The sequence below is a fragment of the Sabethes cyaneus genome, chromosome 3, assembly GCF_943734655.1.
Source record: "Sabethes cyaneus chromosome 3, idSabCyanKW18_F2, whole genome shotgun sequence".
NCBI lineage: Eukaryota > Metazoa > Arthropoda > Insecta > Diptera > Culicidae > Sabethes > Sabethes cyaneus.
In genome coordinates this window covers 228,819,190-228,842,793 of record NC_071355.1, presented here as the reverse complement: position 1 = coordinate 228,842,793, position 23,604 = coordinate 228,819,190, and the positions used below count along the sequence as shown (strand labels likewise).

The window sequence follows — 23,604 nt, the reverse complement described above, 5'->3', positions numbered from 1 at the left end:
CAGCCACTGCGGGGGGTAGCCCCTCGTAGAGATTACCTGTGTCTAGGTTTATTTATTTTCCTAGATCTACTGACCTTTGTTACTTTCCTTCAGATGGGTCGCCCCTGCGAAATGGTACTTTCTACGAAAAGATTTTCCGTGAAATGGTACATCCCGCTTAAGGTTGCGAAACTCTATATTCCGCGTTATGGTCAACCGAGAATTGGTGTTCCGCGAAAACGGTTTGTAATGACGGCGAATATTTAAATGCTATCAGCTTTATTTTATCAGGCTAAGCAATGGGGGGAGTTGTTTTCTACTTTACTGTGAAGATAATTTGTATATTAAAACACCCATGAACTCGTCAGAAACTTGCAAAACTCGAGATTGTGATAAAGGTCATCCGAGATTCAGGATTTATGTACAACATAGTTTAATTTGTGGCAATACGAAGTTTGTCGGGTCAGCTAGTTGCTTATAAAAATTAAAAAGATTTTATTTCTTAAACAGCTCAGAAAGTCATAGATTTTTAGAAAGACAACAACAATTACAATAAACTTGTCAATACCGTCTTTATTCGGTGTTGGTTTGATGATGCATGAAAAATTGAACTTTTATCGATCGTAATTGAACGGTTATTTGAACTCGTAGGGGCTTTTTATTTAAACATTCAAACACTTTTAAAACGAATACATTGCCTAGCCGCTGTTACTTCCCGAATCATTCACACAAGCGTCGGTTGTGGTTCATATTTCTGTCCATGTATCCTAAAAATTATCAAGATTTGATGTGTAGAAAAAGATGGATAAGGAAAAATCCAAACTTTTTACAGGAGGTAACAGTTCAACTACATTTTTTGGGGTCTCAACTTGGCGGTTAGTATAAGGTTCATTCAACAGTGGAAGAATATACACTCAACAATGAATGAAAGAAGGAAGCACATCTACAAATAAAAAGTCGTTCGGAAGGATTTCTTCTATTTATTCCAGTAATTGCTAATGTATGTTACAAAAATCCTAATTACACAACTGAAACGACGGCACTAGAATTCTGTTTTGTAGGTAACGGGGAACTTTTTGATCTTATTTTGTACACGAAAGGGTCATTAGCAGTAGGTACTAGTTACAGTCATAATGGAGGGATTTCGAATCTTTCGCTTCTCGTTTCGGTTGACGGTCAGCCAGGGTGAGGGGTTGTTTTTTGTGTTGATTGGTTGTTTGGTTGATAAATTTTGTGGTCAAACACCGAAAACAAAGATGAGAAAATAAGGCGTGAGACGGTTTTGAATTTACATTGAACGGTACAACAATACACGTACGTATACAACCGGGGAGCAAGGTTGAATGAACAGGTTAGATGGGGGGTGTTGGGACGGCAAAGGTGGTAGTGTGTAGGTAGTTGCGGGTTACAAGCGAGGGGCGAATTTCCGCAAATTGACGCCGGAGGGCTGCGAGTTCGTCTTGCTTGATTGAGTTGCTGTTTACTATACAATATGTTTGTCGTTTGCCTGCGTACATTCCTTTTGCATAACGGCTCATATATTTTACGATGTACGCGGTGTGTTTAGCATAAACGGATTTTCCGGAGGATATTCACTCATCGAAGACGACGAACTCACTGCCGCCTGGCGTCTTTGATAAGGGATTTACTTACGGATACTTGCGTTGCCGTGTAGGAATTGGTTCGGGTCCGCAGGAAAACGGTTCGCCATTTTCGCTTGACTTGTGCGATAACTTCTCCGTTGAAAAAGCAGAATAGAACCGCAACGAAGAGTCCCTAGAAAAATAAATTTGTTCAAGTCTCAGTTGGCGTTGGCTACGACCACTAGAATTTTGTGAAAGGTTCAAACAGGTTCAAACGTTGGATTTGTCATCCTAGCTGTGATAACCTACCTGGAATGATGCCGTGAATGCTGATATCGTTTCGTATGTCCGTTCGTATGGGTGCCCGGGATCTGGCCGGAAAGGAGTCAGCATGTACTGTAGGCCGAGCAGTGGAACGAGTAACAGAGTAGCTCTGCAACGAGAGGAAATTTCAGAAGAGTAAGTAAATAAAAATGATTGAGACTGATAATTATTTTTCTAACCAGGCACTTTAGATTGGAGTTTTTGTTTGCTTAAAATACGAACGATTACTCGTACTGCCTGCACATAACGTGTCTGGCTCCGAAAACCTACCGAAACGCTTGCAGGATCGTTCTGGATGGTCCCGTTCCCTGAGGTCCTGCCGGGGCTTTCAACTTTAGCAGCACCACTCGCACGATGTTGCAGAGAAACAGCAAATTCAAAAGCATCGAGATACACACCGGTGCTACTAAAACGTTCGCATAGGTGCTTTCATTCATCCAGCATCTGCAAGATAGGCAGCAATGTAAATCGAAACTAGAAGTGTATTTTATCACAATTTAAAACCGGACTAGCAGATGAACGTTCAACTTTTCACAACTAAAGAAAACAAAACGGAACAATACGAACAGGTAACAAGGACAGAATAGACGTCATTTTGATTGGGTCGCTTTCATTCGCAAAAGCTTGCAAATAAATCACCGACCGCCGCCGATTGACGTCGAAGTATCGTTCTATGAGGAAGATAAACTACGATCTGGAAAGGCTCTTTGAAGCAAAGTAAATAAACGGTAGAAACATCGTTCCGTCCCGTCACTCGACCGCTCACTCGACGGCTGGTTGTTTATTGAATACGTACTGTATCCTGTCGTCCGGCGGGCTAGCGTGGGCCCGCAGAAGCCCGTACACTGTAATCACGATGGCTGGCGCGGCCCATCCGAGCACGACGAGCCACTGGACCAGTTTTTTCTCCGACACAAACGCCGACACCAGCACCGTATGCAGATAAAATCCTTCGCACAGCATCCAAGCGTAGTTGGTCAGCAAGAAGTAGTGCAGCACCAGATGCAGCCCGATGCACGGCGTCTGCGGTGAAAACGAAAACGACGGAAGGGAGATAAAGTTAAAGATGGATTTTATTTCTAATGGGGATGGTGGATTAAATGAAACCCTAGGAGAGAACATTGATGAATGGCCGTACGCCATGGTAGTCTTGCGGTTGGCACCAAGCAGACCGGCGGGGCGGGGGTGTAACGCGATGCGCTTGTGATCGCGCGATGGAACACGACGGGTCAGTTTCGCTTTGCAGATTATATGAATTTATCCTTGTTCGTTAATAAGAGTTTTAATAATGGTGCTAACCAGGATCTTGCGTTGTTTTTGTTTCTTGCTTTCCAGCAGTGAGTGAGTGAGTAATTGAGATGTATTTTTAAGCTTTTTAGAACCCTAAGCAAAATATTTTTAGAAGACAATGAACATACATATCGAAATATCACACTTTTGAAATTGAAAATTCTTCGTTGAGAGTTGAAATATTGGGAATGAAAACGAGATTGAAAGTAAAAAATGTCCATAAATTCAGCATGATTTCTTACAACGAGCACATATTTGCGTATATTTTGCTCCCGTTACAATCTGTTTTTAAATGTGGTGAAAAAAGGTGTCACTTTTCCGCAAAAACTTACCCCATTGTCTCTCAAAACGTCCGGGTCTGCCAGCACCATCCGGTACCAAAGCAGCCAAAGCGTATTATTTGTGGCAAACGACGCAAACAGGTTCATATGTAGCGTTATCCGAGCACATTTTAGTGATCTTAAATCGGAAACGGAAAGAAAGAGAAAAAGCGTTAGAAGAATGTGACCGTTTTGGTGTGGAAAATTTATGTCAAGCGAGTGAACATGTGTACGCTGCCGTAACTATCTGTGTCCTGTCGGATAAGGGATTTATTTCCGACCCAATCAAGGTCGCAAAATGCGACAGCCGTCTTCATTCATAATCCACTAGACAGACTAAATGAAAACAGACAAACCGTACCGTTGGGTTTAAAATTGATTGATTGGCGGCGTTTTTGGAATGAAATAGATTTTAGATTTTACAGAAATTTTCCCTGGTGTATAGATTTTAATTTGAGATTTGCTTTTAAATTACTTGTACCGTGAAGTAGGTAAATTGATTTGAAATACGGAACCGAGCAAAGGAATAGGATTAAATACTAACAGTAACGAACAGTGCGAACACTTACCTAAAGTAACTTAAAATACCGAGCGATAGGATCAAGGCAATCAACGATATAGAGTATCCTGTTTCGTATATCGTTCTCACCTGCTGCCTCCACTGTTGGCGTGACGTGACATTGGCAGTTTCAATTGCCGCAGCGTAACGGAACGGCCCACAGTACCGACAGGAAAAAGGAAAAACAGTTTAGCAATAATGAAAGTCTTACGGAAATGATTTTCACCCATTAAGCCTGCAAGCCAGGCGGAAATGCTGTGTTTCCAGCTGATGGCTGCCACGGGGTCAGCCTGCACTACCTACCTCGAAATCATCAAAATTTATGCAGGTTGTGTAGTTGGACCAGGTTTTGTTCGTCAACGGATGCCGGAACCATTCGCCGTGCTCGTCACAAACTTTGTGTGCAAATCCTGCAAAATGCGGCCAAGAGCAAGTTTCGGTTAGTTTTTCGCACGAGTGTGAGAAGGGGTTAGGTGGGGATTGTTTTACTGTTAGGATCGAATCCGGTGATGAAATGCGGACACAGTGCATACGCCGAAGTGCCTGCTGTCGTATCCGGCCAGCACAGCCAACCGTCCCAGGTTCCCCGGCAGAAGAGCCCTGCAAGAAAGGAGCAAGTTTTAAACGAGCGCACAATTAGTAGGTACATGTGGGGGAATTGTTCGAGTTTGTAATTAGTGAAAACTGTTTGAAAAGTTGGCGGTCGCCGCCGCAGGCAGTCACGGTGCTTGTACTGTCGTGGTGCAATGTAACATGCTAATTGGCGGAAATTATCAAGATTTTCTGGTTTTCGATGTGCACAAACTACGTTCATTACTGCATCGTTTCGAAGAAGTTGATAACGAGCTTGCATTTTGATTTTCTCGCAGGTTGGAAGGGACAATTTTAAATTATTTAAATTATTCAAACAGGTATTGAAGGGCGTTATGCAGTTATGTTATTAACGAGGGTGACGATACGGTACATGACATAAATTGCAATTAATATCAAATGTGAATTTAATGCGTAATGTCAATTGATATGGTCAGGAAACGATGAAAATCTGAAAGCTACGTTAATCAGAATTGAAGTGGGAGTAAGATGAAAAAAAAAATGAAAATAGGTAGAGTTTTAATTTATTCTTGAGTTTGAGAAAGACAGTGATTACTATTATGATAGCATTGGTGGAATACTTTAACTTCTTACCAGTTCTGGTGGAAGTCTCGACTGTTTCGTTGAGGGAATCCAAGCATTCAAGTCGCTTCTGCGCCAGCATATCGACGGTCGCATCGGTCGTTGTAGACGAAGTCATTTTGCTGCGGAGAATTTTCTTATAGGTACGGGAAAACTGTGATTTTTGGCTACTTTACTGCGGTTTTTCTACCGCAGCCTATTTCTACAGTCAGTATGAAACCAGCAATGTGAGTTTTCAGTAAATTTTCATTTAAAATTTGTTCGTTATCTACAATTTACATTTGCTTTTTGTACGAAAAAGTTCTACTATACACCGTTACTGATTATTTATTTTGATGTCCTTCCGCATTAGATCTATTCAGTTTTATTTTTATCCTTTATTCAATTGAATAATTGATTTGGTTATTATTTCAATAGTTTGGTTGCGATTTGACAGTTTGTAGTCCTTTTTTGTTAGCTGTAATGAAAGGAAATAGATATTTATATTTTAATAATGTTGACAATGTTAATTGCGACATAATGTTTAGTTTCAACTTAGGCATACATTATTTAAATTAGTCTTATATGGTATAATAGGGAAACAATTGATAAAAATTCATACAAAATAGTTGTTTCTTCAAAGCAAGTCGCTCTCTTTTCCTGGAAGACAACTCATTCCTGTTCGGGCAAAAAATCACACAATCATGAATAGTGCTCGATGACTACAGCACACTTTATTCAAAAAAATTGTAGAAAACTAGTTCTACAAATGGCCCATACATAGGGGAGTGTTGTCGTGGTTGGGCCACGTTTTGGAATTCGCCCATAACTTTCGTTTCAAAAGGAATTTTTGAAGTCTAAATACATCGTTGCAAAGGTCCAAGAATAAGGTATATTTCCTGAAAGTTTTGAACTGATTCCTTGAAAAATAAAAAAGTTATAGGCATTTACATGAAGACAAAAATGTTGTCATAGTTGGGCCATGTTGTACAGGTTGGGCCGCCGCAGAAAATCTAAGACATATGTATTGAAATTATATATAGAGACATGAAAAGAATTAATTCCGTGAACAACGGCTCATATAGGTACAAATACCCTATTTTTAATTGCATTTTTGCGAAATTTTGGCGATTTTGTAAAATAAATATTGCTACAATCGCCTTTTCCGAAGTATACAACTACAATTAAAAAACAACAAAAATCTAGGTTTTTATCGTATTAATTTTGCTTAATTTCATCACATTTTACGTGACTGACATTCTCTAGCGATTAATGCGCTTCTGCGCTTAAAATTATGGTGGCCCAACCATGACTACTCAAGTGGCCCGACCTTTACAAATAGCACTTTTTTAGTATTTCACCGTAGCCTTGCCAAACACCTTACTGAGGTGGATTTTTCTATAGACTTCGTGTGCAGCACAACGCATCTCATATATTTTCAAAATTTATCTCGATAATTGCGTTTCATGAATCATTTCTTGAAGAAAAGTTCATTGCGCCTGGAAAACTTTTTTTGTAAGATTTAGTCACTGAATTCAGTACGGGTGTTTTGAATACACGATTGAAACAATATTGTGAAAAGTTAGCTATCACAGTAAGAAGTTTTACAATGGTTGTATCATAGATAGTAACTCATGATTTACTAAAACTGTAAAATGTAAAATCGTGATGGCCCAACCATAACAGTGGCTCGACGATAACGACAATATCCTAATTTGGTTAAATTTTGTTCGGCTGAGACTGTGCTGTCAAATGAATCATAATTGAGTCGAAGTGATCGAACCATCCCTCCCAAGTAGCACTTGTAACTAATCATAAAAATAAAAAAATACAAAAAGGTTGCACAGCAGTTACATTTAGGAAACTTGTAACGAGTTAGGTTACATAAAATTAAAAATAGTTACTTTTTAGTTTTCTAGTGACAAAAATCTCAAAAAGTTACCAGGTAATTACCAAATGACCAAATTGAAACCTTTTTTTCGAACTGTCAACAACTTGGTCGTCGCAAAACAGTCACCTTTCAGTTACGAGTTACCAAATAGTTATCAAGTGACACAAATGAAACCTTTTTCCAAACTGTCATCAACTTGCTGGTCGCAAAACAGTTAATTTTCCGTTACGAGCAGTTACGAAGTCAAAAAAAGTCGGCTAGTAACATTTTCGCAACAATTTGTTCACTGTTCCTTGTAAACACAACGGATTAAGGAAAAACTAGACCTGAAGAATATTGCTAATGGTAAAGATAAACAATTGGTACACGGGTTGTGAAATGCTCTTGTAAATGCGTTTATTTACTTAATTGATGGTACTTGGAATCTTCTCCGCCCAGACATTGGTATTAAGTAAACAAATGATGATTATTCTCAAACGTCAAAACGATCAAGTTACATCGAAACGAAACCGGCAATGAAAATAGGTTACAGTGTAACTTAGAAATGACGACATAAGAAATAAGTGACTACAACAGATTTAATATTGGTTACCGTATAACCGATACCGTAACCAGGTCGAAGGCTAAGGTTACGTACAACTAGAATGTAACTGAAATGTAACCTTCTATGATTAACACTGGTGGTAACTGTTTTATTCAAACTGAAACTATTCTTTGATATTAAATTAACACTTTCTTTTCACAACAATCACTAAAAATACCTTTTCCCGATATCAACAATGTGAACAATGAACAATGGCTGCTTAAAATCATTTCATGCAATATGCCGAAAACGATACAAAACTTCAAGGACGATGGTGTAGTAGTTAGAACCAAAGGCAAAATGGCTATGAATTTTACTGTGATAGAAGTGATAGCGAAAACAACTTGATTTTTAATGGTTTCTAGGTAAATGCTCCACTAATTCATTATTGCTAAGAATAAATTTAAAAAATCAAAAAATTAAAATTTAAATTTTTATATTTGATTTACAAAACATCAATTTTTCAAAGAAGTAAGTAACGAAAAGCTATATTAAATAAGAGCGCGTGAATTTTTCAAAGCTAGAATCATGCATTTCACCATAAATTTGAAACTGCATTAAAATTTGTGTTGAAATAATAATTTATACACTCTTCTATATTCAACAGTTAAATTTACTGCTTGACGTTGACAGCCATAGATTGAAATAATAAACCTGCTACATTTTCGCTATGCAATAAAAGTTACAAGATAACTAATTTGCCACCAATTGAAAGTCAATTTACAGTTTATGTGTAACTTCAATAGTAACCATTTTGTAACTATACATGTTACATATTGGTTATTGAGTAACTGTTAATGCAACCAGATTTAGTTACATAAGTTGCGCTATTTCGGTTACACAACTGTTATATTTTAGGTTACTGTAACCGAAGTTTTACATTTAAATTTGTCGCATATCAGCCGCTGCGACTCAATTGTGACAACGTGTGCTACTTGGGCTGCCGATCCCCACATATATTCTACAACTAATAGAATCTTTCATTTAAATTCGATAAAAATAAAGATTGAAAATGATGAAATCCAGACACACAAAACATGTTGCCATATATTTATTTACTAGCTGATTGCCCGATCTTACTGGGGACCTCTTTGTTACTTGTATACATTTGTTATTGTAACGAAAGTTCTCATAATGCAAGAAACAAAACCTATGTTTTTCATTTGAACGTGTCCACTTCTTTTGTTAGTTTCCCTCCTGTTGTCTTGTTGTCTTCTTCTCGGCCTAATCACCCCTTTCAGAAATCCAACCACTTGTACAACTGCTATCGTTCCAAATGCAAGAGAAACGCACATCTTTACCCATTTGAACCTTCCTCCCCCCCTTTTGTTAAACGACCTCCCTCTTTTGTGAACGCCCCTGCGCTGATTCTTTTAAATATGTCAAACAACATGTGTTTGACAAACGACGCCCAATGGGCAAAAACGAGTTTGTAATCCCTAAATAAAACTTAATTAAAACTATTAAAACTAATGCAAAGACCGGGGTATAAACTCGAATATTACCAATTCATTTTGAAAAACAACAGGAGAGTTGAATGTCATCGATTTCGTACCGTTCACAAACGGTCCATTTTGCCTGTTTCTCTCCTATAAAAAAAACGCTCACTTGCTATTGCGAAGAAAATGCGAATTTTTTCAACGGTAGCGTCTTTAAAGAAGTTTATCGATAAAATATAACACATCTTCTTACACTATTAGGGTGATCATAAATTCACCTATTAGGGTGACAAAAAATTTTGTTTTTTTGAATACGTCCAATAGCTTTTTTTTTCTTAAGAAAAATTGTAACCAACCCCGGTGGAAACTAAGGTCGTATACTAACCGGGAATGAGGTATAGTGAGTCTCGGCACTATAAGATGGCAGCTCCATCGCGAGACTCGGTAGTGTTGCCCCAGTACGGCTACACATCTAAATTAAATTACAGCAGTTTCAAAATTCAAGCAAATTCGGAGCGGAATATTCAGCATCGACCTAGGTGACGCAACAAGGACGACGAATGGAGACTCGGTATTTGGAACTGCAGATCGCTAAATTTCGCAGGTTGCGAGCGGGTGCTGATTGAATAGCTTGAACCCCGTAAACTCGGCATCGTAGCTCTGCAGGAAATTTGTCGCAAAGGAGAGAAGGTTTGGAAGATCCGAGGCGGAAAGGCCCAGTTTTAGCAGAGCGCTGGCACTACCAACGAACTGGAAACGGGCTTTGTAGTGTTGGGCGGAATGCAGGATCGCGTGATAGATTGGAAGGCGATCAACGAGAAAATGTGTGTATTGAGGATAAAGTTTCTACAATTATAGCATCATTAACGTGCACTGCCCACATGAAGGTAGACCCGACGATGAGAAAGAAGCGTTCTACGCGAGGCTGGAGGCAACGTACGACAGCTGCTCGTCACATGTCCCACAAGATCGTCATCGGGGATATGAACGCCCAGGTCGGTAGAGAAGAAATGTATAGACCGGTGGTAGGACCCCATAGCCTGCACACCGACACGAACGATAACGGCCAACGATGTATAAACTTCGCAGCTTCCCGAGGTCTGATGATCCGAAGCACCTTTTTCCCGCGCAAGGATATGGCAAAGCCACCTGGAGATCACCTGACCAACGTACAATGAACCAAATTGACCACGTTCTCATAGAGGGCCGATTTTTTTAACGTCACGAACGTACGCTCCCGACCGACGGGGTGCGGATATTGATTCTGACCATTACCTAGTAACAGTACATGTGCGCTCAAAGCTGTCCACCGTATACCGGACACGTCAAAGTCGCCCTCCTCGGCTGAACATCAGGCAGCTAGATAACCCGCAAGCTGCCGAGAACTACGTACGAGTACTGAATGAGGCACTGCCTTCTTCCGAGGTGCTTCCGAGTTAGGTGCTTCAAAGGTGCTTTTTTTCAAAGGCAGAAAAACTGCTTGGAAAAATTATCTAAGTATTGCCACTAGAGAGAACCTGGCCAAATACCGACGAGCTAGGAACCAGTTGACCACGAAGCTGAGGAGGAAAAAGCGCCAAAGCTCGGAAGACAGAGATCATGAAGAAATAGAACAACTATTCCGAGCTAATGACACGCGCAAGTTTTATGAGAAGGTGAACCAAACTCGGAAGGGCTACACACCGAAACCTGACATGTGTAGGAACGAAGCAGGGAATCTAATAACAAACGAGCGCGAGGTGGTCGACAGATAGAAGCAGTTCTTCGATGAACACCTCAATGCCGAAGTCGCAGAAGGAGGTGGAACGATAATTAACCTAGGAGCCATGGCCATGGAAAATAGTAATGTCCTAGCACCTGATCTCCAAGAAGTCAAACGAGAAATCGGGCTGCTGAAGACCAATAAAGCCGCTGGGAAGGACTGCCTACCGGCAGAGCTTTATAAACATGGCGGAGAAACGCTAGCAAAGGCTCTACACTGGGTTATTTCGAGGATTTGGAAGGAGGAAAAGCTACCGGAGGAATGGATGGAAGGAGTGGTTTGTCCCATCTACAAAAAGGGTGATCGACTAGACTGCTGCAACTTTCGAGATATTACGCTGGTAAACGCCGCCTACAAGGTACTCTTCCAGATCCTGTTACGCCGGTTGTCACCGATAGCACAAGGTTTCGTAGGGAATAATCAGGCGGGTTTCATGGGGGCTTGCGCAAATACGGACCAAATTTTTACTATCCGACAGATCTTGCAGAAATGTCGTGAGTACAACGTGCCCACGTATCACATCTTTATTGATTTCAAAGCAGTATACGATAGAGTTCATCGAGACAAGCTATGGCAGATAATGCACGAACACGGTTTTCCGGACAAACTGACAAGACTACATTGGATCGAGTGATGTGTTTCGTACGCATCTCTGGGACACTTTCGAGTCCCTTCGAGACGCGGCGAGGATTAAGACAAAGTGACGGTTTATCCTGCGTGCTGTTCAACATCGCTCTTGTGGGGGTGATCCGACGAGCGGGCATCGAAACGAGAGGCACGATTTTTACCAAGGGTAGCCAACTTATAGGCTTTGAAGATGACTTCGTTATCATAGCCAGGAACTTTGCGACGGCGGAGGCAATTGGGCTAAAAATAAATGCGTCGAAGACCAAATACATGAAAGGAAGAGACTCAAAGAAAAGAAACGCGCGTCTCCCACGGACGGCAACCGTTGACGGCGACGAACTAGAAGTGGTAGAGGAGTTCGTGTATTTGGGATCGCTGGTGACCGCGGACAACAACAATAGTAAGGAGATCCAGCGGCGCATCCAAGCGGGAAATCGGACCTACTTTGTCCTTCGTAAAACGTTACAATCAGAAAGCGTACGCCACCGCACGAAGCTAAAAATGTACAAACCCCTTATTAGACCAGTAGTTCTCAATGGACTTGAGGCCGTGACTCACGGAGGACTTACGCGTCCTTGCAGTGCTCGAGCGGAAAGTGCTGCGGACGATATTTGGCGAAGTACAAACTGAAAGCGGAGAGTGACGTAGGCGTATGAATCACGAGCTACAGGCACTGATTGGGAAGACTTCCATCGTACATCTAGCGAAAGTTAGTAGGCTACGGTGGGTCGGACACGTCGTAAGGATGCCGGACGACAGTGCGACGAAAATAGTCCTCTTCAACAACCTCACCGGCACCAGAAACAGGGGGGCCCAACGTGCACGATGGCTCGACCAGGTCGAAAGCGATTTGCGACTTCTGAGAGGACTAGGAAATTGGCGACGAGTGGCCCAAGACCGAGTTGAATGGAGACGAGTGCTTGAAACAGCACGAGCCACCACGGCTCTGTGCTGAAGAAGAAGAAGAAGAATAGGTATCTTGTAAGATTCTAAACTAGTGGCTTCAATTAATTGGGATTACGAGTCCATTGTGCGACGTTTGATAAAGAACCGTCCAGACGTTCCGGAGATATGGTGGAACATATATTCATTCTCACGCTCCTCATGGTCCGTCCCTTATCGGCTCCTTCCCAGTCAGCTCCCTTTTCTGTCACGTAGCCCAGCGTTTCCCAAATGGGACTTCGCGAACCCCCGGGGGTTCGCCAACAATTTAGTTCGCTGTCGAATAGTATAGGGAATTCTGGCAGGGGGTTCGCGAACCAAAAAAGGTTGGGAACCCCTGACGTAACCAATTGTGCAGCGGTTTGCTCTCCCTAAAACGGAAGCGAAATAAAGCTCTATTTCTATATATTCTTCTTCGGTGGAAATCCGTCTCTTTTTTCACAGTCGCTTGCACAAACGCAATCGGTCTAAAGCTAAATACAAGATCAACGCAACCCGTTTTATTTATTTGGTCCTCCCCTCCTGGCTAGAGCACCCTCTTCCCTTCTCCCTTAAGCCCACAGTGGTGATTCCCTTATGTCAAGTAACATGTGTGCCAATTTTGATGAGGAACTGCCCAGTCGTTTCGCAGTTATGGCCTCGCTGCTTGTTAGGAACCCTCACCCTTTCGTCAATTCCCTAGTGCTGGTTGCCCTATGTTAAGGGACATGTGTGTCAAGTTTGGTGGAGAATGATCAAAGCGTTCTGGAGTTCTGGCGGAACATACAAACAAACTCATGCTTGTTTTAATATATACCTATATAGAATGAGCAAAATGTTTTAAAATTTCACTGTATAGCGTTAGAATTACAGTAGGTATTTGTTGTAAGAACAAATTCATTTGTTTACACCCTTGGCGGCCCTTGACGGCTTGACGTTTCTTCAACCTGTATTCCAGGTTTGAAGCGGTTTACGACAGTGTCCGGTCCAGTTCGGGTAGTTGAATCAACGTGGTGTTTTGACATTAAAGCTAAGATGGCAGCCCCACCATAAGACTCAGCCCAGCTAGCATTTTTATACGTATATTAGGGTTACAATTGAGAATTACATACCGGTATGTATCCAACAAAATCGTATTCGACGCGCAAAGCTCGCTTATCAGTTTCATTTCGGAGGCGATATACGCACTTAGGGATAATTATAAGCGATCCGTTTTGTAAGAACTATTAGTGTTGTGTCCCGTTCACTAAATATTGAGTTACTGGTTCTTACGTTGCATAAAAAAGTTTTTGTAGTTTTTTATAAGCGATCCGCTTATAGTATTTCTATATGATAAGATCAGATTAAGCACGACCAGCTCCATACAGCTATACAACTTTATGCTGAAAGTCGTATGTTTGTCAGCTACTATTATTATAAACGATTGAATATCGACTTGTGTGCGCTTTATTAGGCTTCATTTATGATTCTGGTCTCTTTAGGAGATATTTACGATATCTTTCGTACAATGACATACGAGTTGGTGCTGGCTGGGAGCAGCGGCAAACCGCGGAACGGAATATTCAACAACAACGACGGCAGTGTCATAAGCGCTTTGAGAATCGATAATGTATGCTCGAGGTGAAAGTCTTGTCTATTCGTTCATGAGTTAATTGAATGTTGAACTGTACAGTTATCCCTAATTCGCGGTATGGGATGCTCTACAACGATTTGACGAAGTTATTGGCTTTCTACTAAATATTTGATAGAAAAGTACGAATGAAACTTTAAAAGCGATCGTCACGATGAAGCGAAATCGGTTTTACTGACACCGATTGAAGCCAGTTTTGAAGCGAAACGGTGCTGCTTCAGTTGAAACAGTTGAGTGAAGAGTTGTAATTGAAGGCGACGTCTTCGGCCCTGCTTGCGGCTACACAACTCCTCTACGTTTTATTTCACTCTAAAAAGTTTTTTATGTCCGATTATTTTCCGTTCAACCTTTAATTCGCATAAAACATGGAATTTAAATCATGATTTAAACATTTGAACACTGTAAAATGGTGAAAAATATTTGAACAAATCGAAAAACATTTAGAAGTAGATCAACAAACGTTTGAATGCAAAGTAAAAATTAAGAACATGTTTAAATTCATTAACATTGATCCAAAATAAATATAGAAGATGTTCAGAGTAAAATTACATCGCTTGCAATCGGCTGTAATTTTTTACCAATTGAGTTGAATTCTTTCAATATTTGAATGAATGAAGTTCAGTACGTATTGTTTACGCTATACGAAAGTTTTATTGACTAAACTTCACTGACAGTTGCACAATAGTTACAATGGAAGAACAATTGCAAAAAATGTTAAGAACGGCATGTGTGCGAAACCATTATGTACCGAAACTTTTTCATATCGGAATAGGTTAGGGCTCGCACAATCTACAGTTTTCCACATCATAAAACATTTTAGGACCGTTGAATCGTTTCCGCTTAACTTTCAGCCGAATTCCGGTAGGTAACCGGATATATCACTGTGGGAAACAAGTCGAACGTGCTTCAGGAAGCAAAAACTATCAAAGTTTTCGGCAAGAAAATCATGATATGACTAGCGATTTGTTCGCGTGCAAAAAGAAGCACCACACTCGTGTGACAACTGCAATTGTCAACGGGCAGGTGTAGCAGAAATATCATTAAAGCATCCTCTTCCGTTTTACACAAATGTTTTACGATTTTCTGATAGGATTTGACTTTATGCCATTAGTCGAAGGACTTCTTGAAACGAGTGTGTGTAAATGGTATGCCAGAGAGTTTTAATCCATTACTCAAATAGACCAGAAATGCAAAAGATTAAAATTAATTCTGGTTTTATGGTCCTTTATGAAACCGGAACATTCCTAAATATTGTTAAGATCCTGAATTTTTAAGATAGATCTTATAAGTGGCATTAAAACGCAAATACGGGCATTTGATTGCAGAATCGAACTATGAAAGAATAGTTACGTTTTAACGACGAATGCTTACAGGAATGCTTTTAGTTCAAAAACGAGAGAAGTTCAGAACCACACTCAAACATAAAAGCACCGATCTCAATGAAAGCAACTAACGGTCATACATATAAAGTTTTAAGGATTGAAGTGGCGGAGTATTTCGGGATGAACTAGCTAGCATGGAAACTGTAAATGTTAGCTGGTTGTGGTTTGAGCATTTCCGATTCTGGTCTGTTCTTTAGCTGCCATCTTTCCGTCTTGCATATTGGGAAATAGTTACGAGCAAGTTCTGTCGTTGTGGGGAACAACTTGGTTGTTAAGTACATTTTGTTTTGCTCTTGTTTCGTCTTACCATGATCAGAGAAGTTTATTATAATGTAACAACCTTAAAATTAACAATTTGATTGGTGATTCAACAGCATGCACCATAATAACTGCTCTGTTTGGTAATGATTATTTGACCTTTTTATCTTTTTTATGTTAGTAAACTAAACATTCGCAGTTTGTACTTCATTCACATGAATTGTGTAACTCATTCAAGAGCCAAAAGCGCTAATTATAAATCATCGCCGACATACACTGTCAGCCCCGTTTGTTGCATTGTGAAATGAAAATACGGCACATGTTTGTATTGCATTATCATGCGAAATAAGCTAACTTGCATAAACATCCACCATTGCGCTACTAGGTGCTTCGGTTAGCCGGAAGCTGTTACTATTTGGAAGCAGCAGCTCCCGGTTGACGGTGTACCTAAACAGAACGAATTGTGACGAATTGCAAACATTTCACCTTATTACCCATGCATGGCACATGCCGTATGTTAGTGTGTACACTAACTTGCTGAAAGAAGAATAAACTTGCTACACTCGACAACATTTTTCGCTAGAGTGAGTTTTTTTTCGAGGACTGCAAATAAAGAATCCGTTTGATAGGGTGAAAGCAGCGTAGAAATGAAACTCAAGAAGGTACTTCCGGCCAGAAGTGTGTATATCAGCGACGGGCGCGTATTTGTCTTTACTTACGGTCATGCAAGTTTTTCCCTCCCTCCCCCTCAAGTTCCCTTAGGGGTAGCATAGTTTTCCGGTTGAGAAAATAAAAGTCATTGCAAGGGATGCATGGAATAAAATGACAACAAAAGCAAAGGAGAAAAACAAGTACAAACAATAGTTTTTTGTGCTATTGTGAGCAAGTAATATCAGATGCAACAAAAATGAATATTTTACCCCGGAGGTACATTTCACTCAAGTTTGCCCAAGTTTGTTTTTCACAAGCATTGTTGAGAAGCTTTTTTTTGGAACTTTCAAAAGAAAACGCATGACTGCTTCCACTGAAACTTTGGCTGTCGGAAAGGTAAATTGTTACCTGACAGCTGGTTTTTAAATTTATGCTCACTTGGCCTCGCTTTTGATTCAACCTGCAATTGTTGGTTCACTCTAAGTGGGATTGCTAAGGTCATAAAGCTGACGAATATTTTGATAGGTAATTATTTTCAACCTAAAAATAGACCGCGCTTTGTTTCGTGATGAACATTCCGATGAATCGTGTCATTTTGTCGAATGTCTGAAAAACAGACAGACAGATAGAAAGAAGCTCAAGGTAATCAATTCCGGGAGACAATAACGTAGAATAAATTGATTTTGGTCCCAAAACGATTGGACGTCTTTTTCAGAAGCCAGCCGGTTTGAACCTGTGATTCAATTTCCTTGTTGACATGGACACGAGTATCCTTGGTTAAACATTCACTGGCTTGCGGTGGGAAATCATGCCGGTTACACGCAATTTATCAAGAAGAATCCACCGCCATTCATAAATAAACCCATATTAATTGCATCAATCGGCTCACACGACGGCAGTAATTCGCGAAACGTGATTTACGGTTTAACCGCGATCGGCGCAAGGTAAGCGGCTTATTTTTATTGAACTGCCGCCGCCGCTGGATAAGGCTGGAGAAGAGTAGCGCATCAATGTTGTTGCTGCCCTCAACAGAGTCAACTCCCCCTTCCGTAGGAGCTTTGACACAGTGACATGCTGACCACTGAGAACTGAACGTGGATCACAACACACACTATACATGGTGTAATGAACGGTTGACTTGACTCAGTTGCCGGCGCTACCATCATCATTGGAACTGTGGTAATAAATCATATACACATTCGGTTTTACTCTCCTGCCCTGCTAGGAGCTAGGATGGACACCGGCCGGCAGCAGGCAGCCGCCAGCCGTCGGACGTGAATTGTGTTATAAATGTCCAATTCAATTAGTATCACATTTATCACCCACGCCCCATCGCACGGTTCTTTGCCTATGCTTCCGAGCATGCTTTCAGCAGAACTGACTCCAATTTGGAATGGATTTATTTGTGACTAATAATTAGAATGTGACACACAGCGCAAACACGGTTCATCCCGATTGGGAAATACGATCTTGTAGTGCATTTTCAGTGGTATTTACTTTGTGCCATAATTCACTGATATCTGATCTGAGTTGGAATAGTTCCGATTTGTATCCAAAAATGGAATCAAATTTTCGCAAATTCAGCAAATAGCATTATTTTCGAATGCACAAGTCATTCCGAGCAGATTATCAGCCGCAAACGTTACACCTAGTAACTTTTGGTTCTCAGTATACCAGCGTAGTATAGAACAACAAACTAATTAGAAACAATGTTGAAAGTTCCACCATTAGTCAGGAAACTTATCCGTGGAGCTGGTTTTTACATGCTTTACGCCCGCCGCCAAGGGCAGAAACCAACTAGCTATCAAGTACGCAAATGAACTGTATCGTTTTCTCAGTTCATTTTTCAAAATGCTTTCATAGTCCCATTTGGTCTGGCTGTAGCAGCTGCCGGAGACAGCTAGAGGAAGCAAAGCAAAAAGTTGTTAAAATTTCAAGAAGCACTAGTTTGGTAGCGCTAATCCAAAGCAAGCCAGCCGGGGTGGTGAAAATCGATACAGATACAGCCGCAGAGCAGACAGCAGCCACCGGCAACAGCAGCGGGTACCGGCTTTCCACAGGCTGAATTGAGGGCAAAATTCACAAAAAGTGGAACTGTTTGACTTTTGACAGAAACGAAAAACAAAGTGTACACACTTTGCAGTCTTGGTCTTGGCCAGATTACGAACGCCGCCGAAGTTGGCTTGAATGAGTCTAACAGATGTAGATCTACTCTGTGGGAGCTAATCTGCTGAATGAAGCAGATCTTCATTGAAAATTAAATGAAAAATGCGAAGAAAAATAGGAGGGTGTTTGAATGGCAAGCAAATTTCAGAACTGTAAGCTGGTGTAACCAGTCTTTGCCAAAAGAGGAATTAGCTGTCTTGCTTCAAATTATTGAATTTCTCTTCTGCTGCAGGGTATCTTTGGTTTCTTTCTATCCACTGTAATGTTAACCCATTTTTAACCAAAACAGAAAAACTTTTCAACCATTTCGAAATTCGCGTTGACGGCATTAAACGATCTCTTGCACACTCATAGAAATGCCCGTATGTACGTGTGGGTGAAAATTTGCCAAAATGTTTCGATCTCTTGCGCTCTTTAAGAAATTCCTATTCCGCTTCACCGCTACAGTAAACTTTTTGAGGTGGCAGCAGCTTACGTTCGTCAACGCGAATTAGTGAATAACGAACGTTGGTAGCACAGAACAGAAGTGGAAGTAGAAATCCAAACACATACATGCTACTTTCTACAGATACTAGCGAGCCTGGCGGTAGCGAGTCACTTTTTTCCACGAAAACCTTCCCAAAGAAAAATAAAAACAAAAACTACAAAGTATACAGCCCTAAAGGTTGTACGAAAAGGTGACGTAGGACTAAATCAGATCATTAGATCATAGACTAATGTAAACTGCATTTCTGGCATATGTATGTTCATAAGAATATGTGAGTGCCATTGTTTAAGTGAATGTTTGAAAGAGAAGAAATATTCAGATTCAATTCTTCATTGGTGGCTTTGATAATACGTGGACGGGGGTTCATAAGTACAACGCCTGCAACCATTGAGATATAGAGATTTCTTTTAAAAATCACTTGTGTGCATCATAAAGGTTGAAATAGTAATGAATGACCAGCCATATTTTAATAATCTTACTTTAACTCGCCAGTGGCGTTTAAAAGGGTCATTTAAAAGGGCTTGCAAAATTTGGTTCCATTTGCTTGATTAGTTCTAGAGTTATGAAGAAATTCGTATTTCATTTGTATGGGAGCCCCCCCTCTTAGCAGGGAAAAGGGTCCCAGTACACCATAGAAAAAATTCTTACTTCCAAAAACCCCCACTTGCCAAATTTGGTTTCATCTGCTTGATTAATTCTCGAGTTTTGAGGAAATTTGTGTTTCATTTGTATAGAAGCCCCTCCTCTTACGCCCTCCCTAAAATTGCTCTCTTACCACCCATAAAATTGCTGGTAATTTTATCTATCCAACGACATATAAATTGTTCAGCTTCGTTCAGTAGTTTACTAGTTATTAGCATTTGAAATCTTTCATTCAAACGTTACACTTCTATTTTCGTTTTGACAAAGTGCTACCCAGTCCCAGTATAGTAAACAAAGACGTAGTCCTACGTCAAAAAGACTGTTACCGGTTTTGATCGCCGAATCGTTCAGAATTCCACTTCTGTTCTTTGCTGGTTGCATATTTTTCGATAATGGTTTACTTTCGGGACATCAAACTGGTCCTGGTTAAACGTTCAAACGGTATAATTTGTAGACTCGTTAATATCAATATTTATTTCAAAAGCGACTTGAAATAAATTAATTCTAATCGATCAATCGATGATAAAAAATTCTGATCGAATCCGAAGTAACCAAAAACGTAGTTTTTTTTAACCAAGTTGAAAAATTAGCAGTTCTCAGTTCTTTTTTTATTACTTTAAGTCGTAAATATAGAAATCGAAAACCAAAACAACGTTTAAAAAAATAGCTAAGTTCTTTTTTTATTACTTTAAGTGGTAAATATGGAATTCGAAAACGAAAACCAACACTAAGTTAAAAAATTAGCAAAATTCTTTTTTGATTACTTTAAGTTGTAAATATGGAAAGCGAAAACCAAAACCACAACAAAATTAAAAAAAAATTAGCAAAGTTCTTTTTTTATTACTTTAAGTGGTAAATATGGAAATCAAAACCCAAAACCAAAGCAAAGTTAAAAAATTAGCAAAGTTCTTTTTTTATTACTTTAAGTTGTAAATATGGAAAGCGAAAACCAAAACATTCAAGCGAGTGAATGTTTTGGTTTTCGAAAATGTTGAAACTGTTCGATGCACTTCAAAATGAAATTGAAGCTTGATCCCTGCATGCAACATACCTGCATTAAGTAATGTATATAGTTACCATATGTTAGATTGTAACGCTTGATTGGATTGATTGATTGGAAAACCAAAACATTCAAGCGAATCAATGTTTTGGTTTTGGAAATTGTTGAAAATGTTCGATACACTAGAAAATGAAATTGGAAGATTGATCACTGCTTGAAACATACGCACATTATTTAATATATTTAGTTACCATATGCCAGATTGTAACGTTTGATCCCAGTAGGCCGTTGAATAAGAAATCTAGACTCCAACACACGACCATCTGAGCCATCTGAGCCAAACATCTTCCCAGTAAGATATTATTTTTGTAGATGAGTCCAAATTTAACATCGTTGCATGGACGAATGGAGAAAAAAGGTGGGAGGATACTTAAAGCTGACACGTTTGTATATGTATGACAACTTCTTTACGTTCAGAGACAGTTACTATAAGCAGTTGAAAGGTGCACCGGTGGGCAATCCATTATCACCGTTCCTATGTGAACTATTCATGGCTAACCTTGAAAGCAAACTGGAACAAAACCAAGTACTCCCAAAAAGATGGCGGCGAAGAACTGGAACTAGAAGAACTGGAAACCATTCTAGCAGCCACGAATGGCACACGCAGGGACATACACTTCACATATGAAATGGAAACAGATGGAAAACTTCTACACCAGCCGAAACAACCAGCTCAAAAGTAAGTTGGGATCAACTAAAGACCGGATTGAAGAACATGGGCCCTATTCTCACAGTCACCTCACATTACTTCTCTTACGCGCCCTATTCTCACAGTCACCTCACCTCACCCAACGGCTCCCCGTTTGACTTGTACAGTCACCCAGGTGACTGTGAGGATCGCAAATTGTCACCTCGCCTAAAAAACTTAGGTGAGGAGACTGTGAGAATAGGCTCCCATAAAAAATCCGGGATTTATGAAATCAGTTGCCCACATTGCGAAAAGGCTTAAACTGGCCAGACTAAAAGAAATCTGGAAACACATAATAAAGAACACTTGGCAGAGGTAACAAAAGCCAACATCTGTTGATATGCCGAAAATGGTCTGACACACCATTTTAGATCAAAATTGGCCGAGCATATCTTCAACGACTACCATCCGCTGACCATCGACAACACAAAAGTAATAAACAACTGCTCTGCGTGGAAGATGAATGTAACGCAGAGGTTAGAGATTTACAAGAGATGCTCTTCCACTTTACTAAATAAAGACCCTGGAAACGATTACTCTTGGTTGAAAAGCTAATATGTGCCAAAACGCAGACACACTCAGACGAAAAAACTTCTAGTTAAAAAACTTCGCGCTCTCTTTTTTCTCAGATTTCGGATTTACATTATTCACATAATTCTAGTAGGATTTTTTCAGGTTTTCCTTAATTTTTTAAGATTTTAGGTTATGTTTTGTTCAGTAGTGTAGTAGCTATTAGTATTTGAATTATGCATAGATGCAAAACAATGCATAGATTTGTATCAAACCATCATAAGTTGTTCGGAATTTTTCGAGCTATTAGCGTTCAAAATAGCATTTTGGTTCTAAAAGAAACTGGAAAATGATATAATATTGTTTATAAATGCTAATTTGAACAAATGTCTAAATGTAGAAAATACCTAGAGTGAAGTAGATAACAAAAACATACACAAGTTTAATATTTCAAACTAAAACAAAACTTGTAGAGCGTGCTGCATTTGTAACTTTTTTCATGTGATTAGCAAATAACAGCTCAAAATTTTTCAAAACATATTTTATTGTCAAATCTACAAGTAGTCCTATCGCGCTTACAGTTACTATATCATACGGTACCAAGAACGGTTCAATGGTAATCCAATTATGGCGATAGAAAGGGACAAGCCAGTGAAAAGACCGGCTCGCGACTGAAGAATAATGGTGGAAGACAATTTTATTCGAGTGAATTAAGCAGAAGTGTGCTGGTCGTAAAGCACAAGCACAAGAAAGAGATTTCCGGTTTACGTTATGTCATTAAACCTGTAAGTACAAAAGTAAAGTAGAGTAGGTCAGAAAAATATCCTTGCTCGTTTTAAATGTTCTTGAGAGCTTAACAAAGTGACGGATGGCAGCGAAAACAGAGGAATATTTTTTATTGCCAATGTCAATGAAGATGAAGAAGAGCTGCTAACTGTACTGTACATCTACTAAATTCAGCTGATCAAGTTCAGCGTCTCACCCCAATCGCCCCAATCTTACCCATGCCGGTCTTGGAGCCTGTTGCTTGTCGTCGTAAACTGACAAGCTTCTTGCAATCGACTTAAAGAGATTCCATATCATCTGTACACTCAAAATAGCATGCTAAGAAAAGTACATGTGAATGCTGATTACCTCATGACACTGGAAAATAATTTTTTTGAGTTATGATTTATTAACCACGTGGAGCTAAGTTCAAGCTAAGGGTTTATAATTCTACTTCCAATTTTGTTTCTTGATTTTGAGTGTAGCCAACGTATGCTTTTGATGACCAATACTTTTGCTATGTCACGCGGGAAACATTTTTCATTCAATTTATGCTCTTTGTTGTACGGATACTGCTGCGTGAAGTTTTCGGCTTTCCTATGAACATTAGTTCAAGTTTAGTCTAGCCTTTCTATCAATGTCCAAAGGGACATTGAAATTGAATCATTGTATGCAAATGACAGCTTGACGAACTTAGTGTATTCCCATACTGCTTCGTACAGGGGAATGATGTAAATCTAGAGCATATCAGTGAGGAAATGGTGCCAAAACTCAACAATATTCCACCCTGCGTATTGGCACGTGGACTCCGCTACGACAGGTTTCTGTTATCTCGTAAATTCACTAAAAAATTGTCCACATTTGATTGCTTTTATATCACAGTAGAAACCCGTCGTGAACAAGGCAGCACTTATGAAAGAACATGCAGGGATTCT

The 23,604-nt window shown here is 39.9% G+C and overlaps 1 protein-coding gene across 6 annotated transcripts in view; it reads right to left on the bottom strand.

Moving 5' to 3' along the window:
• Positions 1-23,604, bottom strand: part of LOC128743804 (calcitonin gene-related peptide type 1 receptor) — a 160,456-nt gene that overhangs the window by 7,001 nt on the left and 129,851 nt on the right. For 5 of the 6 annotated variants that reach the window (XM_053840473.1, XM_053840472.1, XM_053840477.1 and 2 more), the window contains 9 exons: positions 5,241-5,685; positions 4,545-4,655; positions 4,359-4,465; positions 4,066-4,157; positions 3,509-3,635; positions 2,683-2,909; positions 2,157-2,330; positions 1,872-1,995; positions 1,633-1,755 (listed from right to left, as the gene is read on the bottom strand). In XM_053840473.1, coding sequence (XP_053696448.1) covers positions 1,633-1,755; positions 1,872-1,995; positions 2,157-2,330; positions 2,683-2,909; positions 3,509-3,635; positions 4,066-4,157; positions 4,359-4,465; positions 4,545-4,655; positions 5,241-5,346 — 1,191 coding nt within the window. In that variant the 5' untranslated portion in view covers positions 5,347-5,685. Of the gene's footprint in view, positions 1-699; positions 1,136-1,632; positions 1,756-1,871; positions 1,996-2,156; positions 2,331-2,682; positions 2,910-3,508; positions 3,636-4,065; positions 4,158-4,358; positions 4,466-4,544; positions 4,656-5,240; positions 5,686-23,604 lie in introns of those variants that run through there. The other variant, XM_053840476.1, reaches the window with a different exon arrangement.